General features: G+C 35.7%; 1 protein-coding gene across 9 annotated transcripts in view; it reads right to left on the bottom strand.

Annotated features, from left to right (window-relative positions):
- Positions 1 to 27980, bottom strand: part of LOC126380789 (aquaporin AQPAe.a) — a 72846-nt gene that overhangs the window by 24974 nt on the left and 19892 nt on the right. For 8 of the 9 annotated variants that reach the window (XM_050030405.1, XM_050030417.1, XM_050030409.1 and 5 more), the window contains one exon: positions 13721 to 13917. In XM_050030405.1, coding sequence (XP_049886362.1) covers positions 13721 to 13917 — 197 coding nt within the window. Of the gene's footprint in view, positions 1 to 13720; positions 13918 to 16362; positions 16670 to 27980 lie in introns of those variants that run through there. The other variant, XM_050030420.1, reaches the window with a different exon arrangement.

The following is a 27980-nucleotide window of genomic DNA, read 5'->3' as shown; positions in this document are numbered from 1 at the left end:
ACTCGATTAGAATTGACCTTACACATATCATAGATTTTATAGGTAAAAATAGCGATTAATTTAGCAAATAACGTTGGGGTCACGCCTCAATCGATGTCGCTGGGTTAGGTTCCTGCGTCGTCAAGTCAGTTCTGGCAATAGAAACAAATTGAAAGTCAGGGCTGTCACCTTCAGCCGTTAGTGCGCAAAGTGGCCGTATAATGGCACGAGTAATTAACTATAGAGAGTCAACCAACCGTGGAGGATGGTGATTGATAGTCCTCTCGGGAGGTCTAAGGTTCAATGCTCGGCGGTGCACTTTTCCCGCGTTCCGTTCACACACCCACGCCCGGCTGACGGCCGCTAGTGTGATCTAAATGCAAATCAACATTGGCAAATTGATGCCATTGGTCTTGTCAGTGTCCGTATTAGATAATACGATTAGTAGCCCGTAGCTCGAGAAGCTCGGTGGCGCAGCGGTTAACGCGCTCGGTCTGCGATTGTTGAAGTTTAAGTTACTTTTGTCTCTACATGCGTTTATTTATTTAGGTAAACATACAACAATACAAACAAACTTTTACAGACGCAATTATAAAAATAATAATTTGTTATAATATAAGGTTGCCAATTACATGCGTACACAGCATTTACCGTAAATGAAAAGAAACAAACTACTTATATTAATATTAAACTACGTATATATATATATTAAGAATATTAACACATTTTTTATAACAATTTACGTATTTGTTCAGTATGAGGACATCTCTAATTTGGTCAATGTAATTCCTTCCAGATTCTAAGACGCGTAAAGCAGTAAATTTGATACAACACGCGAAAAGTTACACAACCAGCTGAACTATTAAAAGTTTAGAAATATATAAAAGTAGATTTCGGTGGCAACTGGCGAGTTACGTGTGGCGGAAGACATGTGTTGTCACATGATGCCTTCATATTGTTTGTGACTGCGAAATAATAGTAGTTGTGATTGCAGATGTGTATTCTAATAGCTAACTACCTACTTGTGGAGTTGAGTGTACCGGGTCCGAGCCCTCAACGCTCCCCATTTGTCTGGCCAAGTAGTTAATGCCATCTGTAGCAAATCTAAAAGTCAGATCAAATAGAAAGGACTTGATTGTGGGTGGTTTTTCACGGCATCTGAACGGTAGTTACGGAGTAAATAATAACCAGGTTTTGAGATTCATACATAAAACCGGAGTAAGCAGAGACTATAGAATTTCATTTGCTTCGATTCTGACACACTTCTCTTGCTTCATCCACATTCATCAATCGCTTCATACACGCACGCCGGTTCATAGTAAATCGTACTAAACCTTTTCTAAGAACATCTCCAATTTGGTCAATGTAAATCCTTCCAGGTCTTCCTCTGCCAGCCCTTCCATCAACAAATTCAGATACAAACATTTAAACAAAGGGCAGAATCTCCCGTGTGGATTGTGAGGTCAATGACTGATCTCATCAATCCTGGTGTCTGGTTTACTGCTAAGCCGCCAAAGCCACCTGACGCAACAACTACGTATTTACTTAAGTAAATAATAGCCGGGACCTACTGCTTAACATGCCTTCCGTAGCACGGAATCATCCTACTTTTTCGGACAATCAGTTGATTCAGCCCGCAATGTCCTTACCAAACAAAGGACAGTCCGACAAATCAATTTCAACATTGTCGCCATCGGGAATCGAACCCGTCCGGATTTAGATCGTGAGTCCGACGCTCTAAACACTTTTATGATTTGTTTCAAAGTTTTCAGTCATAATATTTAGTTGACATACTCAAACTAATAATATAAACTTGAACCTTCGAAGATGAAAGACTGTAATTTATAAAACACAAAAGCTAAACCTATTAAAAATATAAATTGCAAGAATCTCCCGTGGTTATTGATGACAGCGGCGGCTAATGAACAGCTTGTTCTAGGTAAAACATCGACTCATGCGCAAGCTATACAAGATTCATACAAAAGACATCAACGCGTACTGCTTCATTTATTATACTCGCACTTGACTTTTGAGCTGTTTAAACGTCGTTTATTGATGCGCTATTACAACTTGTAAATTAATAAAAAAAATAGTTTTTTTTAATTTTGCCTTTATTCGATTGAATATAAGTTGTATTGTTGTCGACCTTACTCGCAGAAACCGGTGTGGGACACGTGCGATGAGCCTGTCGCGGTCACGCTTTTCATTAATTACCTAAGTGTTGGCCCCGATTCCTGCAAAGACCTCCTAATTTTACTTTAAGTTATACCTATTATTTTCTTATCCGCCGAAAAGAAAGGGACGGATGATTCACAGCTCTTAATTTTAGGAAGAATGAGTAAATAAATGAATCAAAAAGGGTATCTCGCTGGTATGCAAACCGTTTGACGTGCACTGTCAACAAAATTCTGTCGGGTTATTGGGCAATGTAAAATTTTTAGACGGTTGTTTTAGATTTGCGCTTAAAATTGACGTGTGTTCCATAATTTTTATGCTTGTCGGCGGATAAAAAATGACAGATAAAACTTACAATAAAAATTAGATGGTGTTTACAGGAATTAGCCCCAATATGTATTAAATTAATGCAATATGTCAAAAGATACCATGGAATAAGGAATAATACTACCTATAGAATGGCAACTGTCTGCTCTCCCCATCCCCTCGGTCTTACTTTAGTCTTCAATCGTACGGGCGTTAGACGTCGCACACACAGTTGTGCGTGTACGATAACGTCAATGTGCAGTCTGTGTAAAATGAAGTGGTTTGTATAGTATTGTAAAAATGAGCGCTGAGCGTCGAGCGTTTAGCGCTGAGTCGACGCTTTGGAGCGTTTTAGACTCGAGCGTAAACCGCTTGAGTGTTTAAGGCTTGCGAGGGTTGAAGGCTCAGACTTCTACGCTCGAGTCACGCGCTCAAGCGTCTGAGCGTTGTATTAATATTTTAATATTTCATTCATTTAATTCATTCATCATAACAAAATATATCTAAAACCATTTTATTTCGCGTATAATATAATACATACATACATAAACTCACGCCTATTTCCCACCAGGGTAAGCAGAGACTATAGAATTCCATTTGCTTCGATCCCGACACACTAAAATAATAAAAAATAATAAAAAAATAATAATAATACCTTTAAAATAATAATAATATAATACCTTTTTTTTAACAATTCCTCTTATTAATTACTATTCAATCTAAACGCTCACGCTCAAGCTTGAGCCGAGCGCTGAGTCCGGCGCTCGGAATAGACTTTTTCACTTAAACGCTCAAGCCACTGCTCAAGCGTCCAGCGCCTCAGTCGAGTCCCGACTTGAGCATTAGCAATCTGGTCGAGCGTCGACTCCAGCGTTTAAGCGCTGACTCGAGCGGTTTTACAACACTAGGTTTGTATAAACGTGACTTATTGTAGATTTGCCGCAGATGGCATTAACTACTTGGCCGCACTAATGGGCAGCGGTGAAGGCACTCACCCGGAGTGCCAGGGGTGTGACGATACATGAACATGACATCATGTATTGTGGTAACCGTCAGTCGTGGGTTGGGTGCCCGCCCGGGGGTCGTGTCGTGCCTGCCACATCAGCTTAAGATTCATCATGAGATAAGATTGTATCAACTGAAGTTTATATTTTTCGCACAATTTCTGCTTTAAACTTTTATTGCGCCTTTTATGGTTTATTCTAGTTTTCAGCAAGGTTGCGGTTGAGTCAGACACATAATAGCGAAACTGCTTCCAAAAGCGTCAGTTTCCTTAAACGTACGATAATAATACGAGAACCATTCACAATTTATCTGAATGAGTCCAAATATTAATCTCAATAAATCACGAAGGGCACGCCGAGCAAAATAAGGCTATCTACAAATTATATATGGAAATAGCGAGTACGTTCATTAAGGAAAGTGTCGAAACCAGCTCAAAGGGTTAATAATAATTCGGCGCGTTTAATCTGCGCGGGTAGCCGAGATCCCCGCCCCGCGGCCCGCTGCGCTGGCGCAACCGACAGAATGTCACGGTCCGATCAAAGAGGCGAGCACAAAAGGGCATTTCGTTGACATGTCAATGAAAAAATATTAACGGATTAAAAGCACTCTGACGGGAAAAACTTTTGAGATTAAAAATTTAGATAAGTAGAAAATTATCATAGGAATCTAAGAAAACCGGCCAAGGGCGAGTCGGATTCGCTAAGGTTGGGTTCCGTACCATAATGCATGCAAGTCCCCTTTCATATTAATTTATTTTTATTTTTAAAGTGAATGTACAACTAAATATTCTGTGAATATTTCAGGGGGAATATTTAACGTATTGCCGTTACTAATATCGAGCCAAAACTAGAAAAAAAAAAAAACAAAATTTGTCGTATGGAAGTCCCCTTACATGTTTATTTGATTCTGTTTTTTAGTTCTTATAGTGTGTTCTTATAGCGGCAACAGAAACACAAAATACCAACTATCTGTCTATCACATATCACATGAGATACAGCCTGTTGACAGACCCACGGAAGGATGGACAGTGGAGTCTTAGTAATAGGGCCTCTTTTTCAGCCTTTGGCTACGGAAGCCTAAAAATATATAGCTCTAAACTCTAACATTCATATTTCGTCAGTTTAAATTTAAAATATTTTGGCTATCATTTCACAGTTTAACCGCTTAAAAGTAATTTACAGTCAAATTACGCATAAATATTGATTTATTAATATGTTTCTGCGCTGGCCGTACAAGTGGAGGGCTACCACACGATTTCTCAATCGGCCATCAGTCGGCTCCAAGCAGTCTACTTAACTCACTAATTAAAACTCAATACAAATACAATCGGCAATCGGCGCACCTTTTCCAAAATGGTTTTGACAATAACAGTTTTAAATAATGGAGCCGTTATCCTTCGGAATCACTAACGAAGCTCTATTCGGGGCAAAATTACAGAACAGCAAAAACTCATAAAAATCTTTATTAATATAATATGATATTGTTGAATAAGCAAACCTAGCCGACGTTTGATTATTAATATATTTTAAAATATTTTGAAAAAAGAAGTAATCGCACGTCGCGGTGCGCCGGCGCAGGGCGGCCAGTTGCAATGAGAGTCAAGGTTGGCGTGATCTACGAGTGCGTATTATCGATCAATGATCTACGGTGCAGCTCGCACGATTGACGTAAGTGCGGCCTAGGGAATTTCCTTTTTATTGCAGTACTTTTTGACCTTTTTCATTGAGTAATTTGAAAGTGTTTTTCAGTTATAAGTAACATACCTTGTACTTTTAACTACACTTATAAAGGTGTATTTACATTTTACAATATAACATTAACAGCATATTTGATATAAACCAAGGAGGGTTACGTAACTGGTCGGTAAGTAATTAAAAAGAAACATCATCTCTTTAATATATCTTTAAGGTTGCCTGGAAGAGATTGCTACTTAGCAATAAGGCCGCCTATTGTACTCATTCTATTTCTCTTTTGTTTTGTATTTTGTTTTTTTTTCTGTTTGTGCAATAAAGTATTTGTTATGTTATGTTATATCATAATGAATGTCAGTGGTGCAACATCCCTGTCATCTGGCAACAATTCACATTAAGAAAGTGTAAGTAAACAATAAAAGGATGACGCAAACGCAACTTGTAAGCTTTAGTATGTATTTCTTGAAATAGGTAAAGCTGCACGTTTAGCACGTATCTGCGACGTTGACTGATTTCTGTGGAGAGGTTGCTTAATGTTACAGAGTAACACAGAAAGTAGTACGGACGTAATACTTGTTTTAAGAAAGTGTATTTTTTAAATCAAGTAAAATATAAGTACTTTAAATAAATATGTAAAAGTCGTACTTTGCTGTAGTTTCGTAAAAATGTGTAAAATTAATTACTTACACAAATAATTACATAAAGATAGAGAAATAAAATGTAAACTTTTTTAATAAAGAAAAAATATTCTACAAAGAACTGAAATACGCACCATAAACCACTGCATGGTTAATATAACTCACACTATATAACAACATAACAACATTGAACTATATTCGACCGCATGGTAATATTTTATAACACCGGATATTTGGCAATATCTGTCGTGCCTTCAGAGCCAATACTGTAATTAACAGTGAAATATATCTACTTTAATGTGCTAAGGTCATGTGATGTACCGTATTTTAATTCCTTATAGATTATACTGATCTTTGGCATAATGATCTGTGTCTGTCATCAGAGTGTTACTTAGTTAATTCATAGAACTAATCTGGTCGAATACTGTGTAGGATATTTTATAATGAACCGATTTTTTGGTTATTGCCATGACATGACGAAGTAGTATACAAAACACATGACATAATATAAGCTCATACTATATCCATCGCTAGATAAAAATAAGTAAGTAAGTACCTACATTTCACCGAGCTTTCTGTTTTGTGAACGTAGACCAACGTGTCAAACTGACAAAATGTTTGAATGTGTTAGTGTTTATGTGTTAATAGACCAAATGTTTGGTTATATTAAAATACTTACACAATTTAAAATTATAGTTTATGAATATTATTTTTTAGGTTGACTAATAATATTTAATATCGGTATTCATCATTACATCATCAATGTTACAATTTAAGCTCCTCTGTCAGAAATTGCTTTTAAATTTTTATTTTTTAGTAAGTAATTTATTTGTGTTTGTCAATTTGTTACCGCAACTTTTCAGTCACGTTCAGTAACCATGACTGAAAATTAGAAACGATATTTGTCCAACCTGTTAGTCTGCCTACGTAGACATTCATCATTCATTCATATTAGTTTTATTTCTGCGACCTTACAAGTAAATTTTTAATTGGATTCTTTACAAAACACGTAAGTAAGTATATGAAATCATTTGCATACAAATGTCGGAAACCTTTATAATTGAAATTATTCTTTCGTATTTTTTTTTGGACATGATTTCTTGTAGATTTGTCGGAAATGGTATTAACTAATAGGATGGACAAATGATTCTTTCCATTTATTTCCGATAGCCAGATAGATGGTACGATAACCTTATGCATGTAAAGTTATTAGCTACAAATATTTCGATTAAATTTGCATTATCACCAACATTGCGACGTGATTTATTTTTTTACAAAGCTTTAAGCTAACATTTTCGATAGTGATGTGTACAGTAATATTGTGATCACGAGTGTCGATGTTCACAATGCGTTCGAGCACAAAAACTCGCGCATGCGCGGTACATGACCCCGGTTCATTTCTTTTTTATTTACATCATTTGTTCCGAGTACCGTTAGTCGGATTCCTCTTGATTGACGGGGCCTTTCCGGCTGAACACATTCGATAAGCGTTATTTGCAGTTGCCCGTATGTAATGAACTGCGTAGGCGAGGAACATGATACGTACTTATTGTATTTTTGGCAAACAATGACGACTGGGTGGTATTTTTTCAGTTGTGGCGATGAAGATGTAAGTGCTGTATTGTATTCCTCATCCTTATTTATATTGCTAATGTTTCATGATATATTATTTCAATACTATTATGTCCATTAAAATAACAGTCAGAATACATTATTTTTCTTTTCGTATCACATATACATACATACAACATATACATATAGGATGGTGGAGTTAAATCCTTTAAAGTTAAAATCATTACAGTTATCTTTGACTTTTTTTATTTCTCACAAAGGCAACACAGAGCGTCAGTCCTGACCTGCGGGTAGGTGGAGGTGTTTTAACGACTAATAGCCGGGACCAACGGCTTAACGTGCCCTCGGAAGTTATTTTTTCAGACAATCCGGTGATTCAAACCTGCGTGTCAGTGCATTAACTTTCAGAATTGTTACATGTACATGTTAATGCACCTATGACTTAAAGCATAAAGAAAAAATAATTTTACAAATGCAAAATAATAAGCTATCATTAAACCATCAAAATACTTTAAAGTATCATAAACAAAGTAATAAATAAAGACATCAAACATGAGCTTTAATCATTATTATGCTTCAATGAGCACTATAAACACTTTTGTTAACATTACAAAGTCCTGCTTCTTTATAGACATAATATATAATTTCAGATATTGTATGGCAATAAGCGTTAGTAGTTAAAAGAATATTTCGCACATGCTAAATGGCCCTAAAAGCTAGGTAAGGCCTACTGCATCGTAAAATTCTCTGTGTTAAGGTTTATAAACAAAGTTTAAAGAAGACATAAAGCCTACGGGTTTTATTACAAAGTTGTTACTGCAGTGTGTAAATCTGTTCTTCTTTCTTGTTAATGCTTTGTCAGTGTATCTGTAGGTGTTATTGTCAAATGGTAGCTACACGCTACCACATTCGGCTATCGACTGTGGTACGGTTCACCTTATCACGTTGGTCTAATAATGGATACTCAGTTCATCATGCGATGCTGTATCTCTGACAACCCGTTTGGGAGTATAGTCCGTGAGCTTATTTTTATTAGATTTTTTTAGTTACAAGAGCAGAAGTGTTATTGCTGCATTGTTAGTGCCAATAGGAAATATCCGTATAAAAGGTGAAACATTTTTTTTATAGATTGAAGCCCTACGGTGTACCTCATTTCTGGAGAATAAATTATTGAGAATTATGAAATCATCCGATGTGAACAGGCCGGAACATTTTGTAACTAAGCATGTGAGTGCTGACACTAAGCGCTAACGCAATGCTGTTTCCGTTGCTACGACTGTTTTATGGCTGTTGACTCGACTAAGTAAGTAGTTGAGTCTTTGTTATATAGTAAGTACCTATTGGGAAGCTTCATAGACGATTATGACATTAACATTTGTGAACTAGTGTTATACCTGACATGACAAATTGAAAGAGTTTTTGTACTAGCAGTTCCTATCGTCGAAATCTATACGAAGACTTTTTCAACGAAGCACGTAAATGGAGAAAAAACTAATCATAGATAAAGACAATAAACACACGGCCGACAAACATGGTCTGTGTGACATTGGCGTGACGAGAGACACTCGTATAGATCTCATTGTCCCATTGTGATGTTAATCCGCGATTGACAGATGAAACGTTGCGCAAACGGCGTGTGTATATTGCACTGACGCAATTTGATCGGGCGTGAAATGGACCAGTCGTGGCGATGAACGATCGCTAAGGTCATGCGGGAAAAAAGGGCCTTTGTCGTGCTTAAATAACTTAAGGACAAGCACTTAATCGTCAAACGAACAAATAAACTTCTCATTATAATATGCGAGCTATAATGGTCAGCAGAAAAGTTCGGCACTCCTGTATGCGTCTTATGCTAGAATTTCCCCGAAAAAACGGTTCGAGACTAAAATACAAATCATTATAATCAAATAGAAACTATTCAAATTCACGTCTTAATTATCATGATAATGTGACGGTAAATTAGTTGCATTCCATCAGACGTCAGCAAATCATTTATCTCCGGTAATCCCACATGTCACAATGTGAATTAGACCGTGCGCAGATTAATCATACCACCATCAATGTTATCAGCATCCTTGCGACGACAGATCTTAATTTGTCATTTGTCTGATCAGTTCAATATGTGATTTGATTGGCCTAGATAAACAAATGAGACTTGAACTTTGAATTGATTGAGGTTCGTTTGAAAGCTCGATGTACTTCGCATTTTGTAGGTAGGTATAGATAAGTAAGTAAGTAAGTTAGGTTAGGTTAGGCAAGAGGAAAACCAAGTAGCATGGAGAAAGCTACACCGACAAGAGCGTGGCTCTTAAATCAGTGATGATGATGATGTATAGATAAAGTTGAAGATTCGACGAAACAGTTTTATCCTGCCATGATGCAAATAATTTAAATATTTAAACAGATTTCAACTAAACTTGTTCACATGGTAGAACCCTTGACTCTCTCTTTGAGGTCGCAAGTTCGAATCCCAGCATAGGCCTAAACCAATGATTTTAAAATTTGTATTCGAACTCGTGTTTGGATCATAAATGATTATCCCGGATCAGCGGTGAAGGTTTTCCTTCACCGTGAGGAAACCCACATTCCCGAGAAATGCATTTCGGAGGTATTTGACCTAACCTATATTGGGTTGGTTTTCCCTTCGCGAGTTGGGTGGTCAGACAGGCTTTCTGTAAAAAAACTGTACCTATCAAATCTTCAGGTTAGGTAAGCGGACCCTGTGAAAAACGGGATAGTACTAGGGAGATGACATGATTTAAAGTGGTTTAAAAATGGTCCACTGACTTTTGTGATTGCATCTCATATAATTGGCATTTTATAATTTAGATGTATCGTACCTTTAAACATAGACCATAAAGGTATCGATCGTAAATATCACAGACCTCTTAATCACGCGAACTATGCAACCAGTAATCAGATGTGGTGATGATAGTGATTGCCCCTCCGGTGGATTTACAAATTGACATGCACACGAGAAGGTGATTAATGTTGTATCGCTAATTGCTAGCCAATAACAAATAAAAACAAACAAATGATTACATATTGGCAGCTGACATGCAGATACATGTTCATTATAAATTGACGGCCGTTAAGTACTTATGAAAGCATCAGATTTTATTTTCAAAATTAGATTTAAACGAAAGTTTTGTAATTGTGTATTTAATAATACGCTTCATCATCCCCTAGCATTATCCCGTTTTTCACAGGGTCCGCTTACCTAACCTGAAGATTTTACAAGTCCGGTTTTTTACAGAAGCGACTTCTGACTTCGTCTGACCTTCCAACCCGCGAAGGGAAAACCAGCCCAATAGAGGTTAGGCCACATACCCCCGAAAATGCATTTCTTGGGAATGTTGGTTTCCTCACCACGTTTTCCTTCACCGCTGAGCACGTGATAATCATTTATGATCTAAACATGAATTCGAAAACAAATTCGACAATCATTGGTTTAGGCATGTACTGGATTCGAACCTGCGATCTCAAAGTGAGAGATAGTGTTCTACCAACTGGGATACCACGGTTTACACTTACATTCACAAAATATGATTAATTTTAAAACTTATGGAAACAGGGCTTGAGCAATTTCTAAAAAGTACTTCCACTCGAATGTGTCTACACCGCTCAGGATCAAAGGCCAATTGTATACGTATATACATTACACAAATAAACAAAAACTACGACCCTGACCTTAAGTAGGATAATGTAAATTGAATACATTTGTCATTTTGTTTGTGCTGTCACAACAACACACATGTCAAGTTTATAACTCTACGCCGCCGGTACTAAGCCTTTTAGTGGTGGGGTTTACCTAAGAGCAAGTATTGCAAAAATATGAGTCAATGTAAGTATATCAAACACTAAGCATCTAGTTAGACAGAACACTTAGCCATGACTAATGCCCTGGCATTCTACTAAGTAACGATTTTTGGACATATTATCCTCATTACATATGTACACCCATCGCCCATTATTGCCAAACTGACATTCGTTAAACAAATGCCAATATAGTACTCGTATTGATTTGCATATGTTTATGTTGGTAATCCTGTCTGAATACGTTCACGGCCAAATGATCGAATATTTTGAATTCGCGACCCCATGGCATGTAGGTGATTACAGTATGGGGGTACTTTGTCATACATAATGTCAGGGTACAATAGAAGTAATAGGTATTTGCATTATTTGCTCGTGAATATATAAATAGAATAGAATGCATGTTAGTTAGTAATCATATGTTGCTGATAGTTCAATGTACGCTCTCAAACTCAAGCTCTCTTTATTTACTACTTATAAAAAATATTGCCCTTGTGTCTTTTCTGTACTAATTCAAGTAATTATTGATTAACATAAGATTTACTCATCACTCACCAAATCACTATCGTTTATTAATAATTATTGATTGAACCACAAATGCACATAATATTTTGTATAATTTCGTAATATATTAAATCATATTGATTATATATTACAAATAAATGCATGTTACCGTTACAATCATAGATTTGATCAATTTGCGCAAGAGCCGGGCCCAGGGCTGAGCATGAGCGTGACACAGCGATGCGAGTTCGTGACCGCTCGAGTGTCGATTACACTCAGCATTTGCTGAAGCGATGGCGATAGAAAAATAATATTAAGCAGGTCACCGTAACTAAGTGGCCAATCTTTGATAAGAGTGCACTTATTACTGCCTACGCGTTTTCATTAAGATTTTCTAGTACCCATTCGATTGTCATGGATGGATTGGTTTATCGCCATTGATTGTTAATTTAAAATAATTACACTAGCACTTTTATAAAGTTGCTTATACATTTAAAAAAAAGCGTATTAATAATGGCGGTCAAATCATACTCTAATGAAGGACAATTATGTGATCGATTTGTATATCGGCGTTTGCGCATTGAAGCGTTTGCGCGGCTGCGGTCGCCGCCCGCGTGGGAAAGGCCGGACGTTCGCGCTCTGCCCAACCCGTGTTATTGTACGCGACATGATAGTTTACTGTCTCTCGTTACTGTTATCGTTGCCGGGTAGTTTATACAACGTTTATCTGGGCTTCTGTGGGTTTAAGCCAGATTAACTGGCTCAGTTATATAATATAGTGGCACTGTAAATGTTAGTACTCGTATCTGTGTTAGTATTGCCTATCTCGGTTTATTCAGAAGTAGCCAACTACTTACTTTTGTTTAGTAAGCGGTATAATGGTCACTTTAAACTTAATGATCTGCTCTACATAGTCTATGGCAAACAGAAAAACGCCTTTTGGCCTAGTGAAATTACTTATATCCAATTTATTATTTACGCTTGCTCCTTTAATTAAAGCTTCACCTGTAAGTATTTGGTTTTTAATATGCGACGATATGATTCAGTACAATGCAACATTTATATAACTTTATTTACTTACACTTACTATGGCAATAAAATATCCCACTGTATGATTACTATACTGCAGTCCGTGTACCCAACTCTATCGCTCTACTGTAATCTAATGTTACGGTGAATTTCCAACGTTTATGAAACACAAAATAAAATGCACTATGACGAAAATAATACCCAGCACAAATTTAATTTACTTACGTATTAAAATTCAAATTCAAAAACACAACACAACAACAATAATATTATTATAACATTATAATATTTGCGTGCCTGTTACGTTTCTGGATCAACCCAATAACCTACTGTAACATGTTTGTGTATATGTCGTGGCCAGATCTTAGAATCGATCATTTCATGATGTGTTTGAATTCATGAAATGGTCATATTTCATGAAATAGACAACTTAAGTTAACTTAAGTCGTCAACGTCTAATGATATTTCAATCAACGTTTGGCCATATCATTAATGTACGCGATGCCATGATAAGTGGTGTAATAAAAATGCGAATAGTCGATTAATTTCTTAGGTTCCAATTTAAGTATTTACGTAATCGATACTATCGATATGGAAATTGTACAATTTCATTGATTCATCGATTATAATATCAATCAAGTTTTAAATATAAGCGACACCAGCACAGCCACCGGTGGATAATGTTACTAATTTTACGATATGAACGTTTGGCCATATCATGAAGTAACCATGCATTTATTTGCTCATATCGTTAAACGTTTTGAATTCATTGATCTGGCAAAACTACATCATGATGTGGCCAACGAATGATATTCTGATATGAAATATGACCATTTCAGGAAATGTTCGAGCACATTATGAAATTTCTGTGATCTGGCCACGATATATGTACCCTTGTCTACAAATGCCTTCTGTTTCTGTATGTGTTGTTAAATTAGCCCCTATCTAGTATGCAACTCCTTGGCGTGAGGTGTCTAGTTATTTTGGACAGAAGTGGGCACATACCTGTACAATGGAAGCCACGAGGAGTCCAAAAGTGAGTGCGATGCTGGTGATCTTGGGCGTGTTAGTGTCGTTGATGGTGATGCACGCTGCCACGCCGATGGAGGTGAGCAGGAACGTCCCAACCAGCTCGGCTACCAGCTGCCGCCAGATCAGCTTGTTGTCTGTCACATCTGACAGACCCAGCCACGACGTCGTCCCTGAGAAGATGCACATCGTATTAGTTATACGGTTAAACAATTTATATCCAATCTTCTTATTTCTTTTCTGCTAAAAAATATGCTACATATATATTAACTATACAGTTTATTACTGTTAGATAAAAAATATTTTAAAGATATACAGGACGTTAGTGACATCGTACAGAAAAAGCTTTGGGCGATGATTCAGAGACCAAATTCTAAGTTGATATCAAGTAGAATTTACTGTCGGAAAATTCATGATGTTGCTTCTACATATTGGCGCCAACTTCAGAATTTACTTTTTTAATACAAAAAACGAACAAAATATACTCGTACTTAAACAGAAAAAAGATTTCACACCACGGAGATTCCAATTCAAATTTGGAACGATTCGTTTATCGCGCTAAGCGCACAAGATGTTATCTTGCATGCAAATCAAACAGCCAAGCGAGGAAAATAAGCAGGAAAAGTAAAAATAACATACACTTTCGCCTAGTAAATTGTGGTATTGTTCTGTTTACGCATAGTGCACAATCTGGGCTATCTCGAACACTGGGAGTTGAATAGTTAATGTAATTATAATAGCAACTTTAATTAATTGCTTTAAATACGTCTAAACTAAGTACAACAGTAACAAATTGTTATCTACGCTACTTGATACAAAGTTTAATTTTACGGGCAATAAAAAGTACCTATTTAAATAAGTACTTACTTACCTGCTTAATTAAAACCTCAATTAATTAAGCACAGTACAGAATTTTACATTTCATTTTACCGAGTTGGTGTTATGGTAATTTTGTCTTTTAGGAGATGAAAGAAGAAAAAATGTAACGATTTTCTAATGATTAAGTGGAACCTGTGTTACTGATTTCTGTGACTGTTATTCTTGCCTTCACATAAGGATACGTATCTAGTGGATATCTTATCAACCGACGACTTAGAGAAGATTGCAACCGTATTAATTACTACTATTGCCTATTCATCTTTATATAATTAATCCACGTACTTACAGCTTAAGTGGTGATATAGATATATAAACCTTACCGCAATATTGAATACATATTAAAATAAGTGTAACGCTCGCATTCTTGTCTGATAAATACCTACGTAGTAGAAACATTGATAACATCTGAACAAATACTGGCGAACTCAACAATAACATGTGATCACTTCATTTCCGATCAGAAAAATAGTTTCTATGTAATTCGAACAATGCTAAGTAGGTAAGTGATTAAATAGTGTTATCCAAGTTTATAAAAAGTTTTGTAGAGAAGGTTGTCTAAAATAGTCTGAAGTAGTCAGGTGACTACTTCACAAATGAACGGTTTATCGAAAGTTTTTTTTTTGCTTTTAAGAAAATAGGTTTAATGTAGGTTCTTAGGGTGGTATTAATAAACTAATCTCAGCTTTGAGACTGCCCTCAAGATCATGTCTATGTGACAGTTCTCATATTATAAAAACAGAGCATGATTTTGAGGACAGTCTCAGCTGAGATTCGTTTATTATTTTTTTAGGGTGGTAACCCTTAGTTTGACTTCAATCGTGTTCAAAAGACATTAATAATGATGATGCATTCGAATATAAACTTACAGTACAAAATTGTAATTACGATTTATTGGAAATAAGTGTAAAAAAATCTAGGTAAATAAGTTGCGTAAAACAGTTGTATGGCGCTAGATATTTATCAAATATTTACTTAATTACACACATTACTGGCCTTTTTTATAATTAGTGGTTTATGTCACCGACGTTAATTATTAATTGATCTAACAAATTACTGTTAACCTACACAACCTAGCAGCTAAATAGCTTTATTTAAAAAGTAAGTTTTAATTTTATTTTAAATTTTTTTATTTGGCCTATCAGCACAAAATAAATTTTATCAGAACAGCTTTGAAAAGAAAAACATAGGTTTGTTTAAAGAAGTATTGAATTCAAGTGCATCAAAACTTATCAGGAAACTATGAAGCGGTGGAATTGAAATATTACGTTCAATATGCGAAGAATAACTTACTGGTATAGTAACAAACATGACTCAACTTTGATGAGAATAGGTCACCGATTACATTATAGTCGAATTAATTAATATTAATATATAAAGCCACATTAGAATACATTATACACATCAGACAAATTTCGATATGGAAAATTGAAAAATTCGTTATTAAACTTATTTATTAGTTACACTCAAATTGATCTACATTTTCGAGCATCTCCAAATATTTATTTTTTCCAACGTTGATTTATTGTTGATTTAAATAAAGAGATTTCATAGATATTTTCTGAATATATTTTTAAATATTATCTGAAATGCAATATCTTCTTATCTCTACATAAAACATCATTAAAATACCATAAACATCCATAAAGTTGTGCGATAAAAATACTAAAAATGGACGTCTAATAAAAGCAAAAATTATATCTTTAAGTAATATAAATTTAGATTGTTATAAATACACTTACTCTTCTGCATCTCATCCATCGCGTAATCCGTTTTCATTTTGATAACAACTCGCACTTTCTAGTTCGGATCGAGCACTGTTCTGCGGCTGCCCCGACCGCACTCTTTCAAAACAACTATTATGTTATATTACAACTAATTTGATTTCTAATTGAAAATTCCGAACGACGACGCAATTGTTAGCAGATTGAGAAAATTCCCGCGTCAAGTTGCGATCTCAAATTTGGAATGTAGAGTGTGAGTGTCGAGCGGTGCGTGTGTGCGCGTGAGTGGAGACCACCTTTCGGTATCGCTACATACACCTGAGTGGCGAGATCGCGCTGCTGGGGATGGATGCCAACCAGTCGCACTGCACCGGATTTTTTTCATTCCTCATGCGTTGGACACGCGGACCGTGTTTACAAATTAGCGGGCAATGTCTCCCGTCTCTCGCGGTTTTGCGATGTGCCAAATATCTAACATTTCCAAACATAAACTTAAGTAGTATTGTTGACAACATCATTATCTTCAATCTTGAATTCTTTCTTTGCAGAAAGTGCACAATAGTGTAAGTATATTGGAACTACCTAATGGTTTATGGCTAATCATTATTCACGGTATTACTCAGTATAATCGATCAATGCTCGACAACGAAAAATTCTAAGAAAAAACAATAACAGGCCTGATTTAAAGTAAGTGGGTAACTACAAATCAATTAAATGGAACGAATTCGAACAATAGTTTAGATCAAATCCATTTTTAGATCAAACTTCAACATTCCATCATATCGCGTGACGAACAGAATCGGAAAGAATGTAGAAAATTGTGTTGCATTGTGATAAGTAAGTAGGTACCTACCTGGCTATTCAATACAAGATCGCGTTTCGCATGAATGTACTCAATTTAAACACTGATGAACCATAATACGACTATCCATTTAAGGAAGTAAATTACTTTCCTTATTTTATTTCCGAAAAGATTTCCTGGACTTTACCTACGACTAATTTCGGTTACATGGCCTCAAGGGAAATTATATAATTATATAATCCATTTGACGAGAATTCTGTGCTATTTTACTATAGATTCCTCCTCCTTCAGCAATAATTATTGCCTTAGTAAATCTGTTTTATTATATTTGCACTAAAAATATATTCGTAACACGAGGCTTACTGTATAGAAGGTATAATAAACTCGGCAATACCTACCTACATTATACGTGCATAGCTGATAACGTGGGTCGATGTTGTCTTAGCCTCTACGCCATACAAAAGAAAACATTACATTGTTTATTCGCCACACTTTTGAAGATAGCTTCGTTACACAGCATTGAATTCTTAATTAACAATCCGACTGAATTTACATTGTCAACATTCTAACATAAACTTTTTTCTTAGCTTAACATATGAACAGTTTCCCGTCTTCTATTTCAATTATTCTATCAGTGAGATATCTATGCATTTTCTCTTTAGAATTTATTTAAGTTAAGTATCCCTAAGTTTACTGTCCTATCTCTCTAACACTGTCATTTGCTTAAACATAACAATAGGCAGTCGCCTTTGTCCTGCAGCTATATAATTTGCCAATCGTTGAACTTATTTTAAGCTCGAGAATTAAGTAGTTATGTAGTTAATAGGCAAATGTAAAATATTGTACAGTTTTTACATTTGCCTACTTAATCTGCTTCGACAATTAAAATGTTTTAAGTCCAGGGATACACCTAAACATCGTGAGAAGTAAATATTTTTGTAGGTCCATAAATATTTTATACATTTAAAACGTGTTTAGTGCTTATTCGTGGCATCTAATCTCTAAATATAGAACTAATTTTCGAAAATACTGCGCCATTCGAATCTTCTTGTTGTTTATGAAAGGTTTTTTACACTGCCATAATTACAGTTTGAAGCGGAGATTTATGCTTTGAGTCGGAATTAAGCACGCATGATTTAATTATAAAACTTATTGTATGCCGATTGAAGATATACCTAAAATAATTATGTTTACACCCACTGATTGGTATGTTATTAGTGCCACCAGAGTAGGAAAAGCATTATTGGAAATCCCTGTCCGTTTATGCTATCAATTTGGAACGTAACTTGCGCTAAAAAACTTCGAACTTGACATAATTACAGGCGTACACCTATCCATCATGGAACTAATGATTATGGTAGCAAATTGGGCTACAGATAACTATATCAGCCTTTTATGGAGGCTCAAGATAACAGGCCTACGCATTTCGGTGATTTATACCAACACAACCTTACTCTACGCATTTTAGATAAATATTTATCCACATAAATGTAACATAAATATTAGCTTACGCTGGGCGTGCTTGTTCGCTATCGCATGACATGTCTATTATACTCTCACGACTGTATTCGAGCATTATTGACTATAATACTCATAGTTTAATAGAAAATACCTGTTTTTTTAGTCGCATACATGATCTAGGGCAAAAACTTGTCATACCAGACGTGTCGTATAAGTTGTAACTCGTGGTACTTACATGATTGCCATATTACAAGTTGGTAAAAATATAAGTACTTAAGTAAGTAAAATAATATACGCAATCCCCTCCCTGCTCCGATAAGGGTTAAAATATATTATATTAACGGGGACACTCCCTTAATTGTATATTAAATAAAACTACATAATATATATAATGGTAATATTACGATAAAAAAGTTTTTTTGGGTTTGTAAAGTTGGAATATTATGAGGTCTTTGTTCAGAACAACGTACATATTATTATTTATATTGTTTTTTTTTCTTTTTTCTTAAGTTTTGTTTATGTTTAACTGTCTATAATTTACATAACATGACCTTGTACAAGTTAAACTTTAAAGATCTCTTTTCTTTTGCATATTATTTTCGTTTCGAAAAAGACCATTGTGTCACATATTTCTGGAAATGGAAACCAACAAAGATGGAAATGTACTCACTTAATTAATATGTCAGTCAAACCTTATAAATACTTACTTTAAACTTTCTAAAATCATTATTCCTACTAATAGCGGAAGTAGAGGCAGCCATTATTAAAGTTAGTTCTCACGAGAATTCTAGACCAGCGCCGGCGGCGCCGGTCGGAGGCTGGCCAGTTCGATATCTCATAATATTATAAAACCAGAATCACCTATTGTAAACTTCATTATCCACCTAAATCATAATATGGAACTTGTATACTCATGTCCATGTGAAGAAGAAGACAATAGATCACTCACTTCCTCAGAGTCACGCTCACATAGTTCTGATCTAACTCATTCTAATTGTTTATGTTTTTTTAAACGCGGAAAGTGTTAATACAGTGACTTGCTGACTACTAATTCGTAAACATTTTTTATTCTTGCGCGGAATCTTATAAATTATGAAAAAACATTGAACATAGGCAAGTAATTGTTGTTATATTTTATATATATAATTATGACTGTTTTTTGTTGTTGTATTATTATCTTAAAATCCCTTCCTGAATTTTACAAAAGTAGGCACGTGAAGATAAATTTACCTTTTATATCTCGACGTATCCTTGGTGGGATACAATGAAACGCTGGAAACAGAAAACTTTATGTAAAAAAGGCTTTACTAAGTTTTAATTTGAAACGACATACACATGTGGCAGTACACATACAAATATAACACCAAATTATATCCTTCTTTTTCCTGTTAAAATATAATATAAGTATCTTAAGTCTTAAGTTTGGTATCGGGAGGTGAAGGTTTTGGCGGGAAGAAGAGAGGAATGGCGGTTACTCCACCGACAAGAGCCCAGCTCTTAAATAGAGAGAGAGAGAAGTCTATGTTAAATTTATTAAAAAGTTCAGTGTCTCTGAAGAGTGTTCTTTTCTAGTCTCCTAACCAAACGAGGCCTTTAATTTACTACTAAATTGGCTCTTGAATATAATCTCTCTTTTAGCCGCAGCTATAAGATCTCAAGTGCTTAATAGAAGGTAATTCGACAAATTGCTTTTGATCCGTTGCGTTTCTAGTATTGCTTCTTCGCTGTAAAATGAAAATGCAGTTTTCACCTTATATCCCCGCTTTGTACTCATCAACACCACGCCTATGAAAACTCCTGTGTCCATTGAGACATTCCTAGTTCATAATACTTGAAATTTCCACAATGATACCTATTCTAAAGCCATTCTGCAGTCGTCACGCTGGGCAGCTGGCCAAAACACGACCTGATCTATGGCCCGAATAAGATTATCTTTTCAAGCCGGTTTTCCCACAATTTATCTTGAATGACATTCACAATTTGTAACACTAAACACAAAGAGCCAGACCTACTTAAGTCTCATTTAAAGTTTATCGTTAAAGAAGAACTCTACGTCCGATATAAAGTGGACAAGTAGATATGTGTTTATTAATTACACGTAAGGTTCTGGCAGACGGCGGCTTTCAACCGGCTCTATTGCAATTTCTTAATTTATACCGTGCGAGCTCTCGTGACTAATTTGTTTCCATTCTTGGCAGCAGGTTGGCTGGGTGTCTCCAACTTCTAACCTTGACACGGTCAGCTGACATTCTCGATCGCCGGTGAAAGTAGAATCTGTCGCCAATCGATCGAGAAACTCTATATTTTCTATAGCTTTTTGCCCGCCAAATGTTGAGGATGTTTTTGCTCAGTGGTTGGTTCAGTAACCTACTTAGTATTGCAGTCGCGTTCAAATCGACAAAATACGAAAGGCTTCGCAGCGGGTAATAAACTAACAAATCATTGGAGAAATAAAAGTCTGATTTTAATAAAACATGTGACAAGAGAAACGTCAAATTTGACCGTCCATTCAATGAGCTAATAAATATCCTTAATCTTTATAAAGACTAACATAACGTCCCTCTGTTCCGCGGTACAAAGTTCCATAAACCTAAGATATAAAAGCCGATAAACTAACAGGAATAATATCCACGTGACCTTTTAAATACGTACTTTATACTCCTACTTGTCTATGTTTACTGTAAGTACTTAATTAACATTGTGTTGTATGTATTATAATATGTAACTATGTTGTATGTATTGTACTGCACTTTGGGGATGCTCGCGATCTACACGAGCTCATTCCACCATCCCCCCTTTATCTTCGGATTTCCATACATACGGCCGGGTTCCATCCCTATTTGGTGGATACCCCAACTATTCGCACAAAGCGCTTCGCATCGTCCTTCATTATGCGCACTGCTAGGGAGTGGAATTCTCTGCCTTCTTCTGTATTTCCGAATGTATATAACCCGGGTGCTTTCAAGACCAGAGGGAACAGGCGCCTTTTGGGCGAGCTCCATCTTAGGCTTCTTCAATGCCTTCAGGCAAGTCTGGGGCCAAGAGCAAACCCATCAAAAGTAAAAAGAAATAAAAAATGTACAGCACATTTTTATGGACGTCGCCTGAAATAAATGCTTTTTTTATAAACATATATTATTAGTCGCTTTGCTCATGACAGCACATTTTATTTTATCAACAGGGTATAATTGTGTAAACAACATGTTAGACAGTCGACAATTGGTCGCGATCTGTCGTCACGATGTCGCAACTTAGCGACTATGCGCGACTGTCATTGTCACGGCCGGACATATTTTCCAAAGTTTATTTGCTTTAAAAGTTAGATCGTTGTACAAAATAATCATAAATGGGTTGACAAGTGGTGGATAATTGGTTAAGAATATTACGTAATATGGTCGAATTTATATTTTTTTAGAAAATTGATTTCATGTTAAACGATAGTTGTGTTTTCGTACAAAATCGCGCCTCGTCCGCTTCTTACGCTTTACAGACTCTATGGGTGGTATAAACTAATCTCAGCTGAGACTGCCCTCAAGATCATGCTCAAGTCCCTGTTTTTATATAAGAACTGGCACATTGACATGATCTGAGGGCTGTCTCGAAGCTGAAGTTAGTTTATAAATACCACCCTACGTGCTGCTAGCATTAATAAGCGGGAACTAACAATTTAAAATCATATTTACTTAATTAAGTACTTACCTATTTCAATAGTAGGGTGATATATTATTTTATGATAGTAAAAATCATATTAAAAGTTATTTAGTCCAATCGTAGCCAATATCAATAGTAGTCTCATTAAATGGCTGGACACGTCCGACCGTGACAATGAACGGCGCACGCGACTCAAGTCTTAACTTACCGCGCATGCGCGAATTGCCTATGATAATACAAACAATCCCGATTCCTTACATATTTTAAAATGTCTTTCTAGATTGTTCTACAGTTGTCCAATTTGTATTCTGAAGTCGTGAATGAATTATGACGCCAAAAGAGTTACAACCCATTAGTACCTACAAAATTTTATATCAAGTTGATTGAAAATATAAAATTATTGTAACGACTTTAAATATTTCTTTACTAAAGATGCACCATGGGCAAACATGTTTCTCTAAAAGCCCGAAATTTTATAGTAAATCCTAATATTTACCAAGTGTTGATGGTAAAATTCTGAAATGTTTTTCAAAAATCATTCATTTCGCATACATTTACAGGCAGGCACCAGGTTAAACTTAGGATTCATAATACATGTCTACATAGAAAGTCGAAAAATTATATGAAACGAAATGCGATGTGTCTCTATGTATTTATAACGAAATAATAGTTTCATACTAGATCGTCTGTTGATGAATTTTCACATTTTTCCTCAGCGTTCCAACCTCCAATCATCCTCCAACACACGGAAATGATGCTAGTGTAACAAATCCTACATTTTCCGAGTATTAGCGAATGTGCACGCGCATAACCTAAACCTTCACGGTCGGCGCGGGCGGCGTGTCCACGAGACATATTGCAGCCTTGAGGCCTTGCCGATGGTGGTGCAAGTATACAGCGAACCGCTTACTGGCGAGTTTGAGTTCTTTTTTAAATGTAAGTATTTGTTACCATCATCATTGGCTATAACATACGACGAGACGACCTCCATGGTCTAGTGGTTGAGCGTTGGGCTCCGGATCCAGAGGTTCTGGGTTGGATTCCCGGTGGGGACATATCACAAAAATTACTTTGTGGTTAGGACTTTACAGGCAGGCCTGGTTGTCCGAAAGTAAGATGATCCGTGCTTCGGAAGACACGTTAAGCTGTAGGTCTCGGTTACTACTTACTGATGTAAGTAAGTAGTCGTTACATGAGCCATGTCAGGGGACTTTGGCGGCTCAATAGTAACCCTGACACACGGTAGAAGAAGAGGTGATAATTTTTCTTATGATTTCCTATTAACAGTGGCAGCAAATTGTCTTTGAATACTTGTGGCTTTGCCCACCCCATTAGGGAATACGAGCGTGAGTTTATATATGTTTGTGTATGCATGTACATATTAAATTGTCTTTTAACAAAAGATGACATTGCCATGAGATAAAAGGGTTATTAATTAAGTACCAAAATTTTTTGTTGGACACTCTTTCGTCGCCGACACTCATGCCTCGTGCTATTAATTTTAAATAATTTGTGTAACATGCACCATGATATGCGTGTACAATTATCACTGCCAAGCCTGTTTCCTACTCTTTGTTATATTATATTATACATGTAGTGGAGAAAATTGTAGTGTCATCTTCGTACGAGCATTTTCTATGCGTTTATTTACGTGACAACTGATACTACGAGTAATACCGCATATTATACGTGTCTATTTACGTATCAGTAACGCCTTCTTACGTTCAAGTGCTACTATCAAATATGACGTCACACGGGAAATTATAAGTTTATCGCTTAAAGTTTACGATTCTTCACGACTTCTGGAGTAAATTGAATTTGGATTTGAATTGTGACTTAGCGCTTCAAAAAGCGCTAAGTCACAATTCAAATCCAAATTCTAATTCAAAAATATCTTTATTCAGTAGGTAACATAGTTACACTTTGAATCGTCATTTTTTACATACCGAACGTCTCATTCACCTAAAACTACTGCATCTTCTCATAACCTGTATAGCCGGGGAAAATAAGCTGCAAGCAAAACCTCGGCACAGGGCCGTAGACGTCTTTTAAAAAAAAAAAAATTACTGTTATTCAATTTAGTAAAAAAACAAAATAGTTCTCAGACAGCTAATCCATGCATTCAAATCTTCTAGATAATCACTAATCTTATAATAACCTTTTTTACAAAGTTTATGTTTAATTACTGTCTTAAAACTGGTCAAAGGTAAATTCTGAATGTCAATGGGAATCTTATTGTAAAAACGTATACATTATTATTAATTACTCTGTTCTCTACTATTTCGCGTATTGATTATGACAATACCAGCTGCATTGCAAGCATTTTGTGTGTGGACTATTATACTTATCAAGATATAGTTAAGTACCAAATATGCCACACTTCTACACCCTTTATACGTATATGAATCGTCATAAAACTTTACCATAAGACCGTTTTAAAACACACATCGAGATATTTACTTCTCAGATACTTGAGGAATGATAACATAACATAAACTCACGACTATATCCCAATTGGGGTAGTCAGAGGTACATCCATCGTTAGATTGCGGCACGCTGAGAGGTGAGGAACTAAGTACCCACTCCTCACCGAGCTTTCTGTTAGACCAACGTGATAGGTGGTGAGCCGTATCGCCGTATATAATGGTCGAGCGGACTGTGTTAGTGAAAACTGCACTTTAGATAAACTATTAATTATTGCGGAATAATTTTATAAATAAACTCTAGAAATAAAATTTAGAAATAAAAATACTAAATACCCTACAACACCTTTGCATATACGAAAAAGGCAATTCTTTACGTAAGTTAAAAAAAGAACAAAATGCTATAATATCATTTTGTTTGGAGTAATTTCCACGCTATGCGATATGGTGATATAACTGACAATAGAATAGCGACTATGTCACAAATTGATGATAATAATTCGTCAGACAATTGAAACGTGATAATTGAATAATGAGGGATATTTTGGCGATTGTTATTACAGGTATTATGGCTGCAAGACATTCAAGCATGGTACAGTCATGAGCAATATCATGTACCCACTTTAGAACCCTGTCGCACTATCATATTTGACATTTAATGAGACTTACGGTTTAATTTGTCAAAAAAGTTAATGTGATATGGTTTCAAAGTGTACATATTAGTACTCGTGACCGTACACCATGATATTACAATGGATATGATTTATACTTATACATTTAGTGCCATTGAAAAAAGCCTACGTACACATAAATCTAGAAGTAATTTCATATAACGTTGCACACGTTGAAGAACTTCGAAACTGTAACTATATACAGGATTTTAAACTCCGCAATATTATTACGTTCATGATTGGAAAATATTCGCAGGATTCACGAGTACTTACTAAAATTTCGAAAGGATTAACACACAAGCTTTGTCCTATACCTATGTGAAAATAAAGACTCGAGTCGTTGTTCTTTTTTCGAATTTTGAACGAAGCTGGCGTTCGAATTTCAAATTAACAACAAAATTTTACAGAACGCAAGTGAGGCTGAGGGTATGGTATCTAACGTTGCAAATAACAAACGCGGCCCGCTCATTTCCATTTGATTGAGATCCAGCAGCGGATAACGCCGAACAAAGGGGCTTCTAAAAAACGAAAACAATAACAAATTACTGACACAACCAATTACACGGGGACCGTGTATCTGTCAATATCAAAGTGTTTTTGCCTCGGCGGAATTTGCTGGAAATCTAAATTGCCGCAACGTTAAATTGGGTACCAAACTAATTATTCTCGGTGCCTGATGACGTTAAAAGAATTCTTGGAAGTACTAAGTAATTAAAATAGTAAATTAGGATTTCAGAGATCCTTCTGGATCCATCAAATATTTCTTGGCATAAAAAGTATTGTGTTGGATTAATTTTATTTCAACTTGCAATCTGTGAATATTGCATTTGTAATTTAATTTTAAAAGGGAACTTATTGTTTTCTTTTTGTGGCTGCTTGAATTTCAATTTTTTTTTAAATGCCTGACAATTGTGAGAATATTTACAAATAAATATGTAATTTAGATTTTGAAAAAAAAATAAGGCGGCAGTAGTGAAGAACTTCAGAAATATTCTGAATAATAATTCACGTATGACTTGACGTATGACAATTTCGTAGAAGACACGCCCGCATACTCAGTGCACTTCTAAATAAAACCACAAGACATCCACCTGCATTTTGTTTCCATCGTATAGTGCAGATTAGATATAAATGCGAAGTAATAAAGTCTAAATTAGTTTTTTAGGAGCAAAGGAGGACATAATGATGGAGTTGGCACGGAGTTTCCATCTCACGCGTACGCTCGTTCCAAGTTCAAACGAACTTATTAAAAGCTTTCTTGGAATTGAACGCATTATAATGAAGGGAAGTGTCTTAAGGAAAACGTCAACGTGATTGAACGAGAATAAAATGTGAACTCAAACAGCTTTACAAATTAGTACTGTTTAAACGTATCATTGTATTTAACTAGGCATGTCGAATTCAGACGCCGTCTAGAATGTGCGTTGTAGTTGGATACAATAGTGTGAAACAATATTGTGATGCGCCATGACATACGTAAAACAACGCAGCAGAAATATTTTGCGATTTATTTGCCTGTTATGATATGAACGACATTTGTCAAGGTGATATGACTGTGTGAAATAAATATGATGTAAGTAGGTACCTCTACAGTAGAGCTACGTAGAATTATTCCTAATTCTATGGTAGAACGAATTGACAATATGTACGTAATTTCGAACAACTTAGATACGTCATAACATATTAAGTACCTATCGGTACAAATGCCGGAATGTTGTCCTCGTAATATATTCTAAATTTGAATTCAAATATATTTTATTGCACCGCAATAAATTGTTATAAGTAGGTACAAAAGATACCATTCTGAGTATAAACCTTTTGTTTTGTTCTTTGATAACTTTAATAATTTTATTTGATAAAATTAATGTGTCCCCGAGTTACCTCGCTTGAGATTACAGCTTTCTTTTCCGGCGGACACTCGGACTATTTATTTTATTCGTTTTATTACAGACCGTAAGCAGCTTCTTTGTCGCTTGCGTGTTGTTGACAAATTATAAAACTGGATTTATTATTCGTATATTACCACATAGCCCTACAAGTAATAAGGCTACGTAAGCGACAACTATAAACATACTTTTATATCGAGATGAGCGCAACACACGAGCAATAAAGAGTAACATTGATATGATATATACATATATACTTTCTAATTTGACCAGAATCGGTACGTCTATATCTATACTTACTTACTCAATAATGTTCCACATAAATGGCATTCTTAATATCTGATTTGGTTATATCCAACGCATAAATGGACTGTGAAGATCGAATTTAATTTAGCACTCAGATTTAGCTGGTATTTGCTAAGACAAACAGATGCTTTTACAACCTTGCTGCCTACGACAGAAACCACACGGGGCTTTTAGATAATCGCATCAATCGAGTGTACATTATCTTTCAATTGGCTTGACTCGAGGGCTATAAAGCGAATTGTGCAGAAGGATCGCTAAAATAGCGACTCCTACGCGAAACGGAGCACCTACTAGAGGGCATTGGCCCACTTTTTGCGCCTGTTGTATGTCAGCCTGTAAGTGATTCCACTCCAGTAGTTTCTACCTATTATACTTAAAATTGATCTACCTATATTATTTTTTGTTGTATTTTAATTGGTTCCTTTTTGATAAGCTA

Source organism: Pectinophora gossypiella, chromosome 3 (genome assembly GCF_024362695.1).
Source record: "Pectinophora gossypiella chromosome 3, ilPecGoss1.1, whole genome shotgun sequence".
Lineage (NCBI taxonomy): Eukaryota > Metazoa > Arthropoda > Insecta > Lepidoptera > Gelechiidae > Pectinophora > Pectinophora gossypiella.
The sequence above is the reverse complement of the archived record's forward strand: the minus strand, read 5'-3'. Positions and strand labels throughout refer to the sequence as shown.